Consider the following 18,024-nt stretch of genomic DNA (forward strand, 5'->3'; position numbering starts at 1 on the left):
TTTTCTGCAATTAGTTGATTTCTTTATCCGTATTGACCATATAGATTCATTTACACTGGACAATTTATAGAGAATAATACATTTTATAAGCCTTTTCCACATGATATCCTGTATCAGTTAGAGACACCAATACCAGCCATAGGGCCGAAGGTCCATGGGATGATATTGGTCGAGGGCTAAACAGGAAGTGATGAGGAAAAAGGAATGTTTTATTATGTTTATCATAAACTTAGTAATAAAATCCAGCACACAGCAACTTGAGAAAAAAAATCATGCTGACTACTGACATGACGTTGTTTACTGTATCAAAGTAGCTTATCAAAGAACACTTATTCAAGATTAGGAGAATGTGAACTAAAAATGTGTTTTTATATCACAAGTATTGTTTTTGAAGTTTTAATTTACCAGGTGTGAGATATTGATCCGTATCAGCCCTGCAGGTCTATATCCATGTCCATAAGCATGTAATTAAAAGTTACATACCTAGTAATAAATACAGGATTTTTGCATATATGCGACATACCTGACATAACAATAGCCGTATCAGGCTCACAGGATTGATATGGATCTGCCGGGCTGATACGGATCAATATCACCCCCTAGTAAGTTGAAGCACTCTAAATTAAACAGTTTTGTGATGATATACATATTTTTTATGGGGGATGCTCTTAATTTGTAAGGATAATCTAATTAACAAACGATTGTTTCAAACTACGGATCGGGAGCTTAAAAATCTTATATTATGTGGTTTAATACATGTACATGTTTTTGAAAATTGAAATTACTGTTTACAACAATTTAGAAGTAAATATAACCATGGAAACCCAAACAGTGAGAGACAATTAGCTATGTACATGTCAGAAGTCCATGCATGACTATTTTTTTCTCAAGCTGATGTGTTTTATATTTTATTACTAAGTATGTAATAAACATCATAAAACATTCCCTCTTCCACATCACATCCTGTATCAGCCCTCTACCAATATGATCTCATGGGCTTTCGGCCCTCTGACTGGTTATGGTGTCTCGGGCCGATACAGGATGTGATCTGGAAGAGGGTATGTATTATTCTCTATACATTGTTAGATAATGACTGTATGATACATTTGAAAATTTTTTTTAAAGAGCTCCATAGGAACCATGCAGTTGGTTAAGGGTGAAGGCACAGATTTCATGAAGGGCTGCATTCAGAATTATTTGTCAGTGAACGAGGTTGGCTTCACTGAAATTTGTGTCTTAATCAAAAATTACATCTTCAACGTATTCCGTCCAATATTTTTTTGTCCAAATAAAGCATGGAACAAAATAAACTAGAAGTCTGTTTAAAAATGTGACTAAGAAATGTTTCAAATTGCTTCTCAAAATCAATTATTTGACCTTTCTGCACTCACAAAATGTGATTTTTTTTTGGCATTGAAAATTTAATAAGCAACTTAGAAAATTAATTTTAAAGTCTTAAACGTTTGCCGAATTTAAGCAGATAGGTTAACATTATCTTAAATATTTAGAAATGAACATAAAAAGTGGGGGTTTATTATATAAATTTTTGAATATTACTTAAAAAATGTGAACTTTATGTTAAAATTAGCTCTTTTTTTACTTTCAGAATACATTTACTATATTTGCCCCAATTTGTTGACAAACTCATAAAAATAATTTAATAGATATTTCAGAACCAACACACCACATTATCCTGCAAAAATAGCTTTGTGTACAAACAGCATGGAAAAAAAAATAGGAATCTAAAATTAACAGTACAGTGTACTGTATATAGCTAAAAAGAGGAACATTGATCATTTTCTTAAAAAAAAATCTTCCACCACAAAATATAGCTCCTGGCTTAATCGTACTCGAACGAAATTTCATCGCAGTTTTTGTCATTGAATATAGTGTAATTTACATTGTAGAATTTCGATTTAATGTTAGAGCTCAGAAAAGATGTAGAATTTTAGAAATAAAGGTCCAGACCAAAATCTGCTCAAAAGCTCAGGATCGAACCTCCTAAGTAGCATTCAGTAGAATTCAGTGTTTAAGAGAAAATCAATGTGCATGCCCCTTGATTCCTTTCAATATTTTCTTTTGAACTTCTTTGTCAAGGTACCTGTATCTTGTTTTCATTTTTTTTTTTGGAAGTTGATATCAAGAAGCTGATCTTTGCGTTGCGAATTCGAAAAGAGACAGGTCATTCGGACGAGACCGCGTAAACTGAGGTTCTGTGAACTAGAAGTTGTTGGCACGAAGAAGATCCCTCAAAGCTTAATGGCTTTGAAGACGAAGGTAGCTAAAACTTTGCAGCCCTCCACCGGAAAGTATGGGTGTCACCGTATGACTGAAAAAAAAACTTCAAAAAGGACGACGTTTCACAGCAAGCAAACAAACTAATTTTATGTGGAGGTATCAATTGTATTTATGATATAACTAGTTTTACTAAAAATTCTACATGTACCTAGTCAAAAAAGATTTTAACGTGAAAAGAAAATTTCAAAAATATAGGTAATTTAAAATTTTTTTTTTTTTTGTTAGTTGGGTCCCCTCTCTATAATGTAATTTTTTCCCTCGGCTGGATGTTTTCAATTTGAATATCGACAGAATGATTATTGTTATCAATACTTGACATCTGAGATGAAAAATTATCTCTGAAGTTACATTTTACATGTACCTTTATTATGGTTGGGAACAAGATTTTTCTTCCTTCTTGAGAGCTGAGCAGTATGTACTTCAAGCGTACAAATATTATTTTAAAAATCTATTTCTTTTTCGTCTTTTACTGTAACATTTTTAAGATTTGCATTATACATTTGATAATGCTTTAAGCAAAGTTCACTTTTAATTATTGTAATATCCTCAGTTTCCTTAATGAATAACACAACCATATATAGGGATGTGAGGAAAAAGGAAACAGCATCGCCTAATATACATGTACTTTTCTACTTGCGTCTATTAAATGCATGCTTAATTGAAAAAGCCACATGTAGAAACTCAGAACATGCATTAATCTGATGGTACATTAATGCTATCATCTCAAGGGTTTCTAAGTGTGTGATGACCGTCTCCCCTTCCTTCCGCCTTAGAGAAGCCGGAACTATTACATGATTGTACATATAAAGATAAACACGATGTCAGGTAAGCTGGTTCTTGTTCACTTTAACCTGCTGTAATTATTGAAATATCAGAGTTAATAGTGGGGAGAGGAGGTGAATGGTTGGGTGCATTGGCTCGTATATATCATTCGTCTATTAAGGGGAGCGTTTTATGCATGTCATACTTAAAATCCTTGGATTAAAAATAAATTGGTATAGAATAGTCTCCAACAGTTAGTACATAATAAATGATATCTGCAAGTACATGTATATGGAATTAAATCACAAAAAACTAGCTGATGATGTTTAATAATAATAACACTTTTTTTCAAAAAGAGCATTGCCTTTAGGAGATTCACATTTAATCATACATTCAAGCTCACGGAATGCAATAAGTTCAATGCTAGCTGTTGTATCAATAGACCGGTCTCATGATACATTGCTCATCTAATCCTTTCATTTCACGTTGCTCTCTTTTGAGAAACATCTCTTCTCGGGATTCTCTGTACTAATTAGCTTTCAACACAAAATAAAAACCTATCTGATATTTCATATTTCTAATTTTCTACCTCCACGAAATCATATAAAGAAATAACAAGACAAAATGGGATTATACCACTAAGACAATCTAGCTTTTTGATATAGACAGACTACAGCTACTAGGCCCATAGGGTGAATATAATTTTACATGCAGGAAACAATGATGAGACAATGAAGAAGGATTTGCGAAGTGTGTGTCAATACTATATTGTTGCCATGAACAGGAAGTTTTTGTAATTGTGTATAAAAACATCGAGACACTCAGCGGGTGACTTTTGTTCATTAGCAACAGCTAAATACAAACTAAGCATCTCAGACACGCATAAATTTAAAGAGTAAACAAGTTCTCTTGACTAAGTGTCCCAATTTTCGGGGATATTATTGCAAGATATTTGTGAGGTATTTTATAGAATTATTATTGCATTTTATAACATAAACAATATAAAATAAGGTAATTACATTTTTTTTTTCATTTACATGTTTATTTACATCAGCAAAAAGTCGGGTTGCTAAATGGATCTCTATGGATTATTTTTTTTAACTAAACCGTTCTGTAGAAAATCGCCAAAACACTAATATTATCTGCATTAGTGCATCAGACTGAGAAAAAAAAAGTAGTCGTACACATGAGTTCCGTCTTCCTAGGAAGTAGACTTTTAAAAGAATGATAACAACATTTAAGCAACATTTCAGAGACAAAAAAAAAAAAATAAGTTTGCTGATTAAAATAAAAAATAAAATTAACGTGATTAATTCTGTTTAATTTTATACTGAAACTGCAAAGTTAGGACTTGTTTGCCGAAAAACCCTTTATATATAAACATTCATTGTTAAAATAAGAATTTTTTAAAATCTAGAATGAGTTTTGTTTTGTTCAAATAAATAGTAAAAACACAAACAAAACAAGAATATAAGGTTGATGAATGTATCAGTTGGCGCCTGGGAAATAGGTAAATCGGTTGAAGTCTAATGCATGAAGCATGTGTAGATAACAGGTAGTATTCAAGCTCAAAAGTCCATCAAAGAAAATAAACAACGAGCAGAGCAAACACGGACCTCTAAAACATTAAAGGTAGGATCAGAGGCCATAGTGGAGTGAGCATCCCTTACCGACCGGTAACACCCTCCTTGTGCTTCTTGTCATGATCGGGAAATAACGGTAAAATCCGTCGACAATTCATGTATAGATAATGTACTGACAATTAGTATGAAAAACGTCAGTCACTATTTGACTTATGACTGGTTGTATTTGCTGACGGGGTCATTTCATCGCTCGACCTTAAAACTTACGAAATGATGACTTTAAATGAGACAGCTGATATTCTTGTTTCATCAACTTGTTTCTCAATAACTTACCTCGTTTTAGAAATTGTTCATACGTAGAACATGCTTTTACGTATCAAACCAACAGAGCCATGTAAACACCGTATGCAGGTTACATGTATGAAGGTATATTGCTGTAGATGTTAGCAAACGTGACGTATGAAAAGTTAACGTTATCACATGTATTATAATGCTTTGTTGTTTGGGAATTTGAATGTTACCAATATGTCCAAAGTTGTCATTGACAAGAAATTAAATGTCTAGCTGAACATACATGTATTGCTTGTCTTTTGCAGATTAAAATTTTCTATGGTATTTTATATATTTTTATTATCAATCAAAATGACGTTAATTTCTGTTCCTCTTTTCAGCATTACTGTCCTTCACACAGTTTACGGACTACGCATCCTACTTTTCTTTTCCCTTTCCCTTCAGTGTGTACCTCGGCCTCGCTGTTGTCGTCTTCGGGGTTCTACTCTGTGCCTTTGTTAGAATGATAATATGTTTACGGAGGTACGTATTCTTCACATTGGATTTTGTCAAACTGATTGACACTTACTCTTAAAAGCAGGATGAATCTGCACGTTTTCTGCACTGAACTGAATGGTAACTGAAAGGTCTTGAAATGTGTCTAAATAGCACAACTCTGTCATTCAGTAAATTTCAGTTAACTGAACGACACAGTTTTTTTTTTTTCATGTGATACTATTTATTAGATTAATTACTATTTTCTCATTGTTTCTTGTCTTGAGATTTCATTTTTCCTTTCATTTTTGAAAGAAACTCTATTCTGTTTAATTATCAGTTTTCGATTATAAAAGTCATTTCTTTTATAATTAACCACCCCCTCCTCCAACGATTTTACAGAGGATTTTGATATTCCCAATGTGGCTTTTTATATGGATAAGGTAAAACAAAATTAATCAATGCTAATGCATGCAAACGAACTATAATTTGAACAGTTTTTTTTTTGCTCCGTGCATAAGATAAAAGCAAGGACAATGATACACTAATCTACAATCAAGCTGGTCCAGTAATTTTAAAATGATTGATCCGGTGTATTTATATTTGATGAGTGACTGCAATACAAAGGACCGATAGCGGCCATTATTTCATAATAAGAGGGACTTATTTCCACATTAAGGACAAACAAGATTTAACGAAAATCGATAGCTGTTTTGGTTAGCTTTGAATATTTTTTTCTTAAAATGAGTGATCAGAAAGAGATTGCACTTCTCGTTTTCTGCTTATTCTTTTTTTCAATATATTTTCAAGAGATTACGATGATTGAGAAGTATCCCAACAAACGGAATAAAGACTTCATATTAAAATGATCCCCTCAAACGAACAAAGACTTCATATAAAAATTATAGTCAATTATTGTTTTTTTAATCAAATTACAAAATATCAAACAGTATTTGATGATAATGATACATATAGTAATCTTGTGTTTTCTAGCTAGTGATAGGCAAAGCTTTAACTTAGAGATATAGAGACTCTTTTTATGTCTTAGTTTCATTTACATGTCACAATTGTTTCCCTACTCCATTAAATTTTAAAATCTATCATTTGATACAAACAAAGAAGACAAAATCCTTGCATGTATTTGTCAATGATTCATTTTCATTTTATCTGTAAATCTGATCCTAAAAATGCTTGAAAAATCGATGAAATTTATTTTTTTTCTCTCTCTCTACTATAACAAGGTATCTTTGTTTACTGAGAAAAAATTTTTTCTCCAGTGAAATTTTTTTTTTAAAGATGCTTCTATTTTTAAAATTTATTTGATAGATGTAGATTACGTCATGGATGACTATTGCAGCTTATGTCTTATTATTTCAATCGTGTTATAGTAATCATTTCAAGATGAGTTATATTAAAAACAATTTATAATGAATCAATCAAATTTGAGACTTTGTAAAAGACGGAAGATGCATATTAAAAGGAAACTTATATAAAAAAAATTATCAATACTTGAGTCATTTTTATATAAAGAAAAATTTATAGTTTTAACCACACAGTTTTTAGTTTTTTGTTCAAAATTTCTAAATAATGGGAATTGAAGTGATGACCAGTTGTAAATAATTGCCAGAATAGCTGCAGAAAAGCAGAATTTTGAACATCTTTGAAGGTTTCTCAATTCAATTTTTTTTTAAATTTATTTTTATTGTACAACATATTTCCAATATTACAATGTATATTGTGTACTGAGTATACCTATTCAGGCACATTTTTTGCCATCTGTACTTAATTTCCCAAATGCAATGGTTAAACTCGCTAGAGAATGTTGTGTAGTCGTTTATCAAAGGTAATATGCTTAATGCCGACGTTGACAAGATGTTTTAAACATGGATTACTTTTATCTAGTTACCAGGCATAAAATTGCAATCATGTATCCCATTTTCACGTCAGTGCATGAAAATGTTGTCCTTGATGATTTGTACTTCCTTGTTTAATAGACGAATCCGTCTCCTCTTTTATTTGGGTGGATCGCGTCAGTTATGGCATTAATTCAACAGTTGTATCAATTATGACCTTAATAAGGAAATCAGATAATTTTCAAGATAGATATAAGAAACATGACAACAAACTTTTGTTGCATTATAGAATTTTTGATCATTTTTTTTTCTGTGGTAAAGCTAACGCCTAAAATTGACTGTAAACAGTCAATATATTGATCGTAGATACAAAGTCCCTTTCTTGAAAATAATTTCCCAATATAATTTTTAAATCTTCATTAATTAATTAACGTTTCATGAGATGTTCTAAGACTGAAAATTACACTCATTACTAGGAGTTTTGAACAGATATCAAAAGACAGAAATCCTTGTTTGTGTCTTTTTTCTATTATTTTGTCTTCGATCTTTTAGAAACAAAAATACGTATTCAGCCTCGATTTCCCATTTTGAATTTTTAAGCAGAGCCTCAGGTTTAAGCGTTATCAGCAAGGCGTAATTGAATACTATTGGTGTAATAGGATGTCATTAAACCTGGTCAAAATGAGCAGTAGACACTTCTTATGGCGGGGAAATGATCAGAAATTTCAGACTGGTTTATTCTTATGGAAAGGTTTGCCGATATTTCATAAACTTGATTTGCAGAAAGATTTAATGATACACAAAATATCCATATTCATGAATTAAATGCAAAGTCCTGATCAGAAGTACGTAATTATAGGTCGATTTCGAAAAATTAGTGCCAAAAAAAAAAAACAAGAATGATCTGAAGTCTAAACCTAGTATGAATTATTAAGAATGCTGTCTCATACCATACGTATAGATTAAGAAAGATGTAAATAAGTCTGAATTTCCTATCGATTGAATTACATCATCAAAATTAAGATGTGAAGGAGTAACTACTATGCCAGTACAAGTATGGGTGGGTGGCATGCCTCTATGCCCATGTAACGACGGAATGTCACCCCCGTATAATATTGACTTGGATATCAAACTCAGGTGTAGAAAAATTACCCCTCGGTCAATAGTCTATGAAGGTGAGGGCACTTTTCGTCGGTTCACCCTATAGATGCATCCCTTTAAATTGTGTGTTATTGACCCCTTCTGAAGAACAGAATTTACCCGTCTCACTAACTGATTTCTTTATTTACCTGAAGGTGCTGCTGTACGGGGGAAATAAAGATGAATCCAGACGAATTCTCAAGTACTCGACAAATAGTAGACATAGAAATGGCAAGCAAAGGACAACAGTCCATGAAACAAAAGCGATCTCGGTATAAAGCGAAATTAGGAAATGTTTCAATTCAGGAGGAACCAAGTTCCCATGGATACGAAGATATCGAAGACCTTGATGAAGATGATTATGAGAATGTCAGAGAAAAACTTGATGATTCTGACTCGGATGATTTTGATTATGAAAATCTTAGGGGCGGTGTTTAACTTTGGATCCGTCTAAAATTGTGTGCAATTGGTTGATTTCTACTCTTGTTTCATGTATTGAATAAAATGTACCGTAGCTCGTTAAATAGTCAAATAAATAGTTATAACATTTGAGTGTTTATGGATCTTATTCTTTCCACATGTACATTGTACAGTGTATACACCTGTATGAATTTTACGTGTTTTGTCTAAAAATATTAATGTAATTACTATAATTGAAGTCGATAAATCATCCATAATTTCCCATTGTAAAACAAGTCATTATAATATGGTTACATGTATGTATGGAAAATATAATTTACGTTTCGTGAGTCTGAATACTCTTTTTATTAAGACTTTGCTATTCATTTTGTCGCAGCATAGTTGCTCTTTTCTTTGAAAAATATCGTACAGTCAAACCAGAAAGCTACAAATCGATAATTATCGCACAAAACTTAGATTTATAGTGTCGCATTTGTACAGATGTCTCATTTTTGTTCTTTTTTTTAACTGGATTTGGGATCATATTTGCTAATTAGACATCTTGCTTATTATCTTGTTAACTTATTTACATTGTTATTTCCAATAATTCCCAACAGCCATTTAGACTGATTTAGGCCGTTTTAAAAATTCGCATTCTGACCTCCATGTTAATATTATAATGAAAATTACACGACCTGGTGTATCATCATCTCCTCAGACGCCTTTTTCCGTGACTGTTTGATATCTTAGACAAGTACTGTCTCAACCCTCCCCCCCCCCCCCCCCGCCCCACCCCTTCACCTCAAAAAAGGCAAATAGAGATTTTTGGGAGTTGAACTATGTTCAGACTCCCTAGGTTGTCACGCGGTTTCTAGCGCAGTAATTTTACAATGAATTATATAGCGGCTGTCGTGGTGTTTCTGTGTCGCCCAATTTACTCCCCTGTGATATTCAATACAAACTCGCACCAGTCTATATAAACTCGAAGAAGTGTCATGTTGTAAATTTTGAATTTACCGGGTGGCAGTAAATACAAAATTTACAACATGACAACACCCGGTAGATTCAAAATTTACAACATGACAGAAGCTTCCGCATAGTCCATCTCATTTTTCTGAATTAATATAATTTTCATAAATGATTTGAAAGTAAATAAAAATGAATTTTATTTAATTTAATTTGAAAAGCGTATTTTTGTCATCTATCTTGAGAAATAACTCGTAAATTTTTATTTCCGTATGAAGAAAAGGTCCCGTCATGTATCATTTATCATTCGGCAATCCTCGGCTGACTCCACTACGCCGCATTACAAAAAGTGCGAGGTCATCAAAGGAGCAACAACTGGTCTAACTGGTTTGACAATGACGCGATTGTCTAAATATACAGATGTAAACAAAGATGTAAGGTCAAAGGAACGCTAAGGTTTAACCGAACTTCTTTCAATTTGTTTTAGCAAAAAGGAGGCAGAACAACGTTATTTTCTTTAAAAAAAAATACTACGGAAAATATCACTGTCAGACATTTATTTGCTCTGACAAGTATAATGATCTGTTAGACTGGAAAATGTTTGTCAGACCAGATACATGCAACTCATTTTTTTACGTGGGTAAAGGGAAAAAATAATAGCATTAAAGTTTGTTGACATTCGAATCTCACAATTTCAAATGACATTAAATTTTCATCCTTTATTTCATGAGTTTATCAGCATTCAGTTGGTCACGTGTACAACACCAAATCTGAACTTGAAAAATGTGTATGTACTTGCATTGCAGTATTACCTTATAAAACGTATCATTTGATTTTATTATATAATTAAAACAGTTAAAATTAATGAATACATGCGTATGCATGGTACTGTATAATAATCCCAATGATATCGATCTGTGAGAAAGATCGTTCCTCATGATTACAACTGTTTTTTTCCTTGTAGTATCTCGTTAAACTATGTCTGATTTTTAATAACATTTGAATCAAATCAAAATCACAAACTTTAAATGTCACTCGCGTGGCACAGTTGTTAAAAGAGTTTGCTCTAGGGATTCAAAGTAGGGTGTTAATTGATCCTTACGTCGCAGGTTCGAATCCTGTGGGATGCATTTGGAGATGAACTCTTTTGATGAGACCATATAAACTGAAATCCAATGTCGCAGTATGTGCTTGCACAAAACGATCCCTCACTACTTAATGGTTTTGAGTGCCGTGTATAGGTAAAAATTTGTAGACTTACATGTAGCTAGCTCCATCGACAAGTGGTAGTTTCTCAATATAATTGAAAAATTATCGAACGCAAAACAAACAAAATGTAAAGTATTCAGATACTTACTTCTATATAGAAATTACTTGAAATAAAATTTAAAATTATGGAATAACAAAACTTGATGATTAAGTTATAAAGATAGATACATTTGATAAAATAGATAAGGCCGGAGTTTTATATAAAAATTAATTATTATGTCCGAAAAGAAACATTCATACCCAAAAGAGAATAGCAAATACTTATTCTAATCAGAGGAAGAAAAATGACAATCTAGTGTCTGGTGATGGTAACATCGAATATAAAGAGTGTTTGTTTGTTTCTTTCTTGGGACCAAATATCTTGTACACATTCTAAAGAGAGTAGTGGCGTTTTGATTCAAATGCTTCAGAAATATAAGGTTTGTGTTTGAGTTTGAGTAAGAAATGGTACAGAAAGAAATTTGAAACCTACCCACAAAATAGTATTTTCGAGTTTGGAAATTTTTTTTTTTTTGGTGGTGGGGGTTGTTTGTTTGGTTTGGTCAAATTGTTGAGGTAAGAATTAGAAAGATTAAATCCAGAACTAAACTTAACTCTTCGTGCGCAATAAATATACAGTTTTTTTCAATGGATGGCACTATAGCTCTCCGGTCTGTCAAAATTTTTTTTGGACAGCTACAGTTCTGCAGCTAATTTAAGAGCAGTCCCATAATCTTGGCTATTCAAATGCAATAGAAATTATTTTTAATGTTTCGTAATGTGTTGTATCTCTAACAAATCAGTTCTAGCTGACTTGAATCTGAAAGCACGAAACTCTTCCTATACTTCCTGTGAGATCTTTCAGATAGCAATGTTCAACTCCCATGAGTACTTTCAGTACTTTGATTATGTCTTGTGATTGTTCACCAAAAAATTACTTTGTTCAAAATCACTGTAATTTTCCAGACAACAACTCTGAAGTCGATATCAAAGAATGTGGAGTTCTTTATTGACAACATTTATGTAGTCTGCAGAAAAGATGTGTAAGGAAGTTTTAGAAATCCAAATGGCTGCCAGCATGTTTAATTCTTATATTCCTTTAATTTTATTAAAAAAAATCTACATAAGTAGAAGAAACTCATGCCGCGACCTTTAACTCGATGTTTCGCCGACGTTTTAATAAACAGTTTTTATTATTTTCTTACATACATCATTCATGTGTCTTCGAAAATAAAATATGCAATATGAATATTTTTAATACTCAAGTTACAGATTTTAATAGACAAAATGAATAAAACTCCCTGAGTTCACAAACAATATAAGGCATAGATAGCAGAGACATGCTGTTGTTGAGAATTAAAGCTTTATGTCTATCATTGTCTTCCACACACTCATTTACCTGTAAAAGATTTTTTTATTGTTTCGCTTTTGATTGCATATCAACAAAGAATTCATTATGAAAGTGTTCTTTTTCGTGTTTTCATTTCATCTGAACAAGCTATACAGTTGGTCTTCTGTAAATCTGTGTCTGTGTGGACTTGCTCTCTGAAAAGTAGAAATGGGGAAAAGCTGACAAATTACATAATGTCTCTTTTTCTCCGTCTCTGCACGTGTCTGTCTTTCTTTTCCTCTCTCACTCTCACTATCATTTATTTTAGATAAAGATAATTACCTAAAACATAGGAAACACGAAACAAAAAAGTAATGCAGTATACCTCGACAAACATTAGCAATATCTTCGTAATCGCTATTCACACGTTGAATCCGACTGTATCTGTGGCCAGAAACAGGAGACCCACTGCACGTTTCATACCCGCTGGCGAAGCAGGTTGGATCCTCCTCCAAGTCTCCAGAGAAGCCACTGTTATGGCTGTAATACGTCACGTTGTCCATTGAAGAGTCCACCAGATCCCGTAATGAGGAGAGGGATGACATCTGACATCCAGTTGTAAATATCACAGGGGAGTCTACCTCTTCTTCATTGATGGGACCATTGCATCTAGAATGTTTTCTATAAGACACGAGATTGAAAGTTAAAAAATCTCATTAAAGACTCCTTACATTTTAAAATGATTCCTTATGATAGAGATATAATGATAAGTCTCTGAGAATAAGTTTGTTGAGTTCTACTAGACGGTACCTTCCTAATATGCATAAGTAAGCCAGGGACATTAACAACAGATGTAAGCGGTTCCAACTACCATTAATGTAATTAAAGTAAAACCACACAGGGGAAAAGCTGACAAAGAACGAGAAAAAAATGAATGATTTCCTTGAGTTTTGAAAGAATCAATGAATGTGTCTTTTTCAGTTTCATAAGTTCTTTAAAACTTTACCTAATACTTTTCACATTAGCGCATTTTTCTGGGACCCTTAAAAAGTTTTTTTCTGTGTTCTGTGTTCCATTATTTTTATAGACAGGTTTATATTTGGTAAGGGCAAAAGCTTTCCTTGCAATCTTTATTGGTCTGTCACCAAAGTTCACAGAATTGAATTAAACTGTACCCATTGTACAACTGAATGGAAACTGAAAGGTCTAGAAACGTTTCTTAATGGAGAGTTATGCCATTCCTCAATTTTCAGTGAATTTTCTCATTACTAAATGGAATATTTCTTTTTCTTGTGATTATCTGTATTTTGTGTCTTATTGTTTTGTAAGATACCACATAGTCTGGTACATCTGTTTCATACTTGGATATTTTACTTCTAAAAGACGTTAATGGTAATCTAACAACTAGGCTCTATGATAAACGTGATGACATTACCTTTTCTATTGCCAACTTCCCTTACTTATGCAGCAATATACCTTCATCACCTGCACACGGCGTTTCAATATATCAGTTGATTCGATATGCAAGAGCATGCTCTACGTATAAACAATTTCTAAAACGAGCTAAATTACTGACAAACAAGTTCATGAAACAAGAATATCAGCAGTCTCGATTAAAGTCATCATTTTGTAAGTTCTTTGGTTGGTACAATGACCTTGTCAGCAAATACAAGTTATCATCGAGTCAAATGCTGAAATTTTTCATACAAATTGTTAGTCCATTATTTATACATGCACTGAATTGACGACGGATTTTCCCGATCATAACAAGGAGCACACGGCGGTAGTGACCGGTTAGCAGGGGATGCTCACTCCTCCAAGGCACCTGATCCCACCTCTGATGTTTTAGAGATCCGTGTTTGCTCTGCTCTGTTTGCTCTGCTCCTATTTTGTATTGTTTTTATGGACTTTGATATTGAATACTGTTCGTTATCTCCATATCCTTCATTCACAAACTTTTTATAATTTTATAGGAAATCATTATTGATAAAGTTACCTTTTTCGTAGGAGAATATAGGAGACGGTTGATATCAGCATTCCTAAAACCAATCCTGTAGCTACTAAGAAAGGAAACGGATAAATGATTTGCAGTGACTTCAAAAGAACTTTATTGACAAGTCATCTCATATTATTAAAGCAAAGAGAAATAACTCCTTCAATAAAAAGTTTTAGAATATAGTAATATATTTTATAGTAATATTGCATTACATGTAGATATGTCGCTGTAAGTCCATGACACATTTTTTTTCATTATTGAACATTTTTTACGATTTAGGATTTAGAGAAATATAAAGAACACAGTATTGCATCGTAATGTATACATTGTACCAGGTACATATATTTTGGTAAAAAGCCAATGCCTTTTATGTGAAAAAAAAAATATGTTATTCTTAAAAAAAAATGAAACTCAGATTTTATAAGAAAGCTAAAAATTTAATTTTAACTTATTTTCGTATATAAAAGGGGAGATTTTGTTAAAAAAAAGCATTATTAAAGGAAATAACGAAACTTGATATTAAAACTGTGATAATGGACATTTTGAAAATATATTGTCTTAATGTCAGAAAACTCATTCAAAAAGTCTTTTTTGAGAAAACATTTTTAAATAGGGGAACATTTTATTTTTAATATACTCGTATCATTATATTCCACTCTGGCATATTTACTGCATTATACTTACAATAATAAGAAGCTGGTATCGTTGAGTCACCAGAACTCTTTACAGCAATACTGGAATGTGTATCTATTAAAGAATTTAATTAATTTACAGAGTACAGTTTTTCGAAGACTCTCATGTAAAATAAAATTTTTGATTATCAAAAGACAGCCAATTATAATATCATTACTTTATTCCTAATTCAACATAAAGAAGAGCAGTATAAGTACATATCCATGCGTACATGTATACGTAGTAAAAATAAAACTAAAAGCAACATGAACAATATAATTCGTGGAAAAAAATTCTTAAAATAAGTTCCATTGAATACAATTGAAATATACAAGTATGAAAATAACGAACAGTATTCAAGCTCAAAATTCAATTCAACAATACATATCAAGTACAAACACGGTTCATAAGAAGGATCAAGGTAGCATCAGGAATTGAACATTCCCTGTTGACCACTCACACCCGCGGTGTGTTCCTTTACATGATCGAAAAAAAATCCGTCGATATTTCATTATGTAAATAATGGCTTTTGGCTAACAATAAGTATGAAAAACGTCACTCAGCATTTGAGTTTATGACAAATTGTATTTGCTGATAGGTTCATTGTGTCGACCTTAGAACTTACGAAATGATGATTTTAAACGATATTGCTGATATTCTAAAACTATGTGTTTATTGTACAATTTTTTGCCTAGGGTACAGCTTTGCTTTACTTGAAAAATTTGTAATAGAGTTTAAAGAGCTAACTGATCTTTTAAATTTGGTTTCGAAAAAGAAGTAATAAAAGTATAATAACAGTAGGTATACCACAGTTCAAACGTGTGAAGTTCACAAGAGTAACCTCCTTTCCCTCTAAGTCAGGTGGATAAGCACATTGTGTGGCGGATCTCTGGGATATGATGGGGTGTGCGTTGAGGTATTGAGCGAACCACTCAATAAGACAGGTACAATGAATGACATTTCCTGTAAGATATCTGAAATTTAAAAAAAATGTACACTTTTGTTTGAGATTTATTTCGGAACATATAATATAATCAACATGACATTTTAATTAAACTTCCTTGAATAGACATATTTGGCCATTTTCTGTAATATTTTAGACGTTCAGTGTAAAAACACAGGCAAATGAGATTTTTTTTCAATAGTTTAATATTGCAATTCTGAATATATGCCATCTATTATATTTTATTATTATATGAGTTAAAGAAAATAAAATATGATAAGTATATAACCAAGAATAAAACTTAGCATTATTTTATGCGTTTACATTGACCGGAGTTTAGGCAGTGACACAAATGCTTCCCTGTGAATTACAGATATGTTGTTGTTTTGTAAGTATCTGAAAAAAGAAAACCCTATACAATTTTTTATAGTTCATGTACAATAGTTATTATATTACAAAGCATAACATGTGCTGATCTGATAATCTAAATCACAAAGAAAGAGAATAATTTCTTTTATTGATTTCTATTTTTCATTTAGAGAGTACTTACATGTCAAACAAAACTTTTAACTCAAGAAAAGTCCATCGAAGAATTTGTTGCAAATTGTTATTATTCAAAACACTGTGAGGTTAAAAAAAAAACAAACAGATGAGTCCATTTTAAAATTAAAAGTGAAAATGGTTCCTCACAAAACTGATATAAAACTAACAAACAAAAATCCTAAAGCATCACTAGTACTTACATATCTTCCAGTAAGGAAAGATTATAAAAGGCCTTCGATTCAATGTGGGATATATGGTTGTTGTAAAAATTACTGAAACAAAGAAATTTGTGTTTTGGAATAAAATACGAGTCAGAGAATATTCTATTTTTTTTAATATACAACTTAAATATACGTATTTCATTTAACAAATACTTACACGGATGAAAGAAGAGGGAGTCCGATCAACTCGCCCCTTCGTATAACAGTTATCTGATTGTCATTCAGGTGTCTACATAAGATAAATTTTATCATGCAGTGATGAATTAATTTCATTAACGAAAAGTTTTCAAAAATAATTACGAGATCGAGATAAGTTTATCTTTAATTTCCGTCTTTCTGAGATACTCAGAACTTACTATTGTTAAAAAGTAATTACATGATAATGCAATTACATTTTGTTTTCTCCTTTTCTAGAACGACAAAACAAGTAATGAACTTACATTTGTTTAGTTGTGGATGGAAATCCTGAAGGGATTCTGTTTAAGGATTTATTGATACAATCTATCCTGTTGATAGAACAATCACACCTTGGTTCGTCTTTCAAGCATTGGCTCTCACTGGATATTAGCTTGTTAATTATAAGAAACAGTGACCATCCAATTAAGACTTTTATCTTTCTTTTATCCATCGACAAAGGACATCGACAGTACTTTATTATAGCTCTAAACATGATATATAAGTATATTCATGTATGCTGTACTTATAGAATTGTTTCCGATGGAAACTACATTTTATAATATCAGAAGAATATTCTTCCCTTCGGAATACTCAGGAAACACGATACATGATGAAAAAAGGATTTCCGGATTTATTTTTGATACTTCCGATAAAGCAGAAATTCATGCAAATTTGGTTTGGGCTTTTAATTTAATTGATACGTTGATATTTAATATATAGCCCAAAAAGCATTAATTTTTTTTACTGATATTTGAGGATTTTTTTTTTTTCATATCATGAAAAAAACATTTCCATGAATTTTAGATATTTAAATCATTTTGAGTTCATAATTCTTTAGCATAAACGGCTTTCAACCAGAAATTTTCGAGAAAAAAAAATTACATTGATTGTCTTCATTTGAATAATGCGTATTCACTATCATTCATGTGTATCAAAATCATAGCTTAATTCTACAATGGATGATCAACATGAATTGAGAACAAATCTTTATTTTGTTTTTATTATTAGCATGTTTATTTTCATAGGCAATCCTCGGCTGACTCTGCTAAGCTCCATTTAAACGTCGGATGTGATAGGTGGAGTAATACGCATTAAGTCGACACATTTCTCCACCAGAAACTGCCTTGT

At 32.0% G+C, this 18,024-nt stretch overlaps 2 protein-coding genes across 2 annotated transcripts; one reads left to right on the top strand and one right to left on the bottom strand.

Annotated features, from left to right (window-relative positions):
* The first annotated feature begins 3,007 nt into the window (after positions 1–3,007).
* LOC134268156 (uncharacterized) lies at positions 3,008–8,953 on the top strand. Its single transcript, XM_062750356.1, has 3 exons — positions 3,008–3,123; positions 5,315–5,456; positions 8,557–8,953. The coding sequence occupies exons 1-3, from the start codon at positions 3,090–3,092 to the stop codon at positions 8,837–8,839; spliced, it is 459 nt and encodes a 152-aa protein (XP_062606340.1). The 5' UTR covers positions 3,008–3,089; the 3' UTR covers positions 8,840–8,953.
* Positions 8,954–12,157: 3,204 nt separating this feature from the next.
* LOC134268155 (slit homolog 2 protein-like) lies at positions 12,158–17,357 on the bottom strand. The gene is made up of 10 exons (XM_062750355.1): positions 17,160–17,357; positions 16,877–16,948; positions 16,699–16,770; positions 16,506–16,577; positions 16,280–16,351; positions 15,820–15,986; positions 15,025–15,087; positions 14,341–14,404; positions 12,730–13,025; positions 12,158–12,559 (listed from the first exon to the last, which is right to left on the bottom strand). The coding sequence occupies exons 1-10, from the start codon at positions 17,345–17,347 to the stop codon at positions 12,513–12,515; spliced, it is 1,113 nt and encodes a 370-aa protein (XP_062606339.1). The 5' UTR covers positions 17,348–17,357; the 3' UTR covers positions 12,158–12,512.
* Positions 17,358–18,024: the final 667 nt, after the last annotated feature.

The sequence above is a fragment of the Saccostrea cucullata genome, unplaced genomic scaffold, assembly GCF_032062105.1.
Source record: "Saccostrea cucullata isolate Sc308-1 unplaced genomic scaffold, CSIRO_AGI_Scuc_v1 ctg8952, whole genome shotgun sequence".
Classification (NCBI taxonomy): domain Eukaryota; kingdom Metazoa; phylum Mollusca; class Bivalvia; order Ostreida; family Ostreidae; genus Saccostrea; species Saccostrea cuccullata.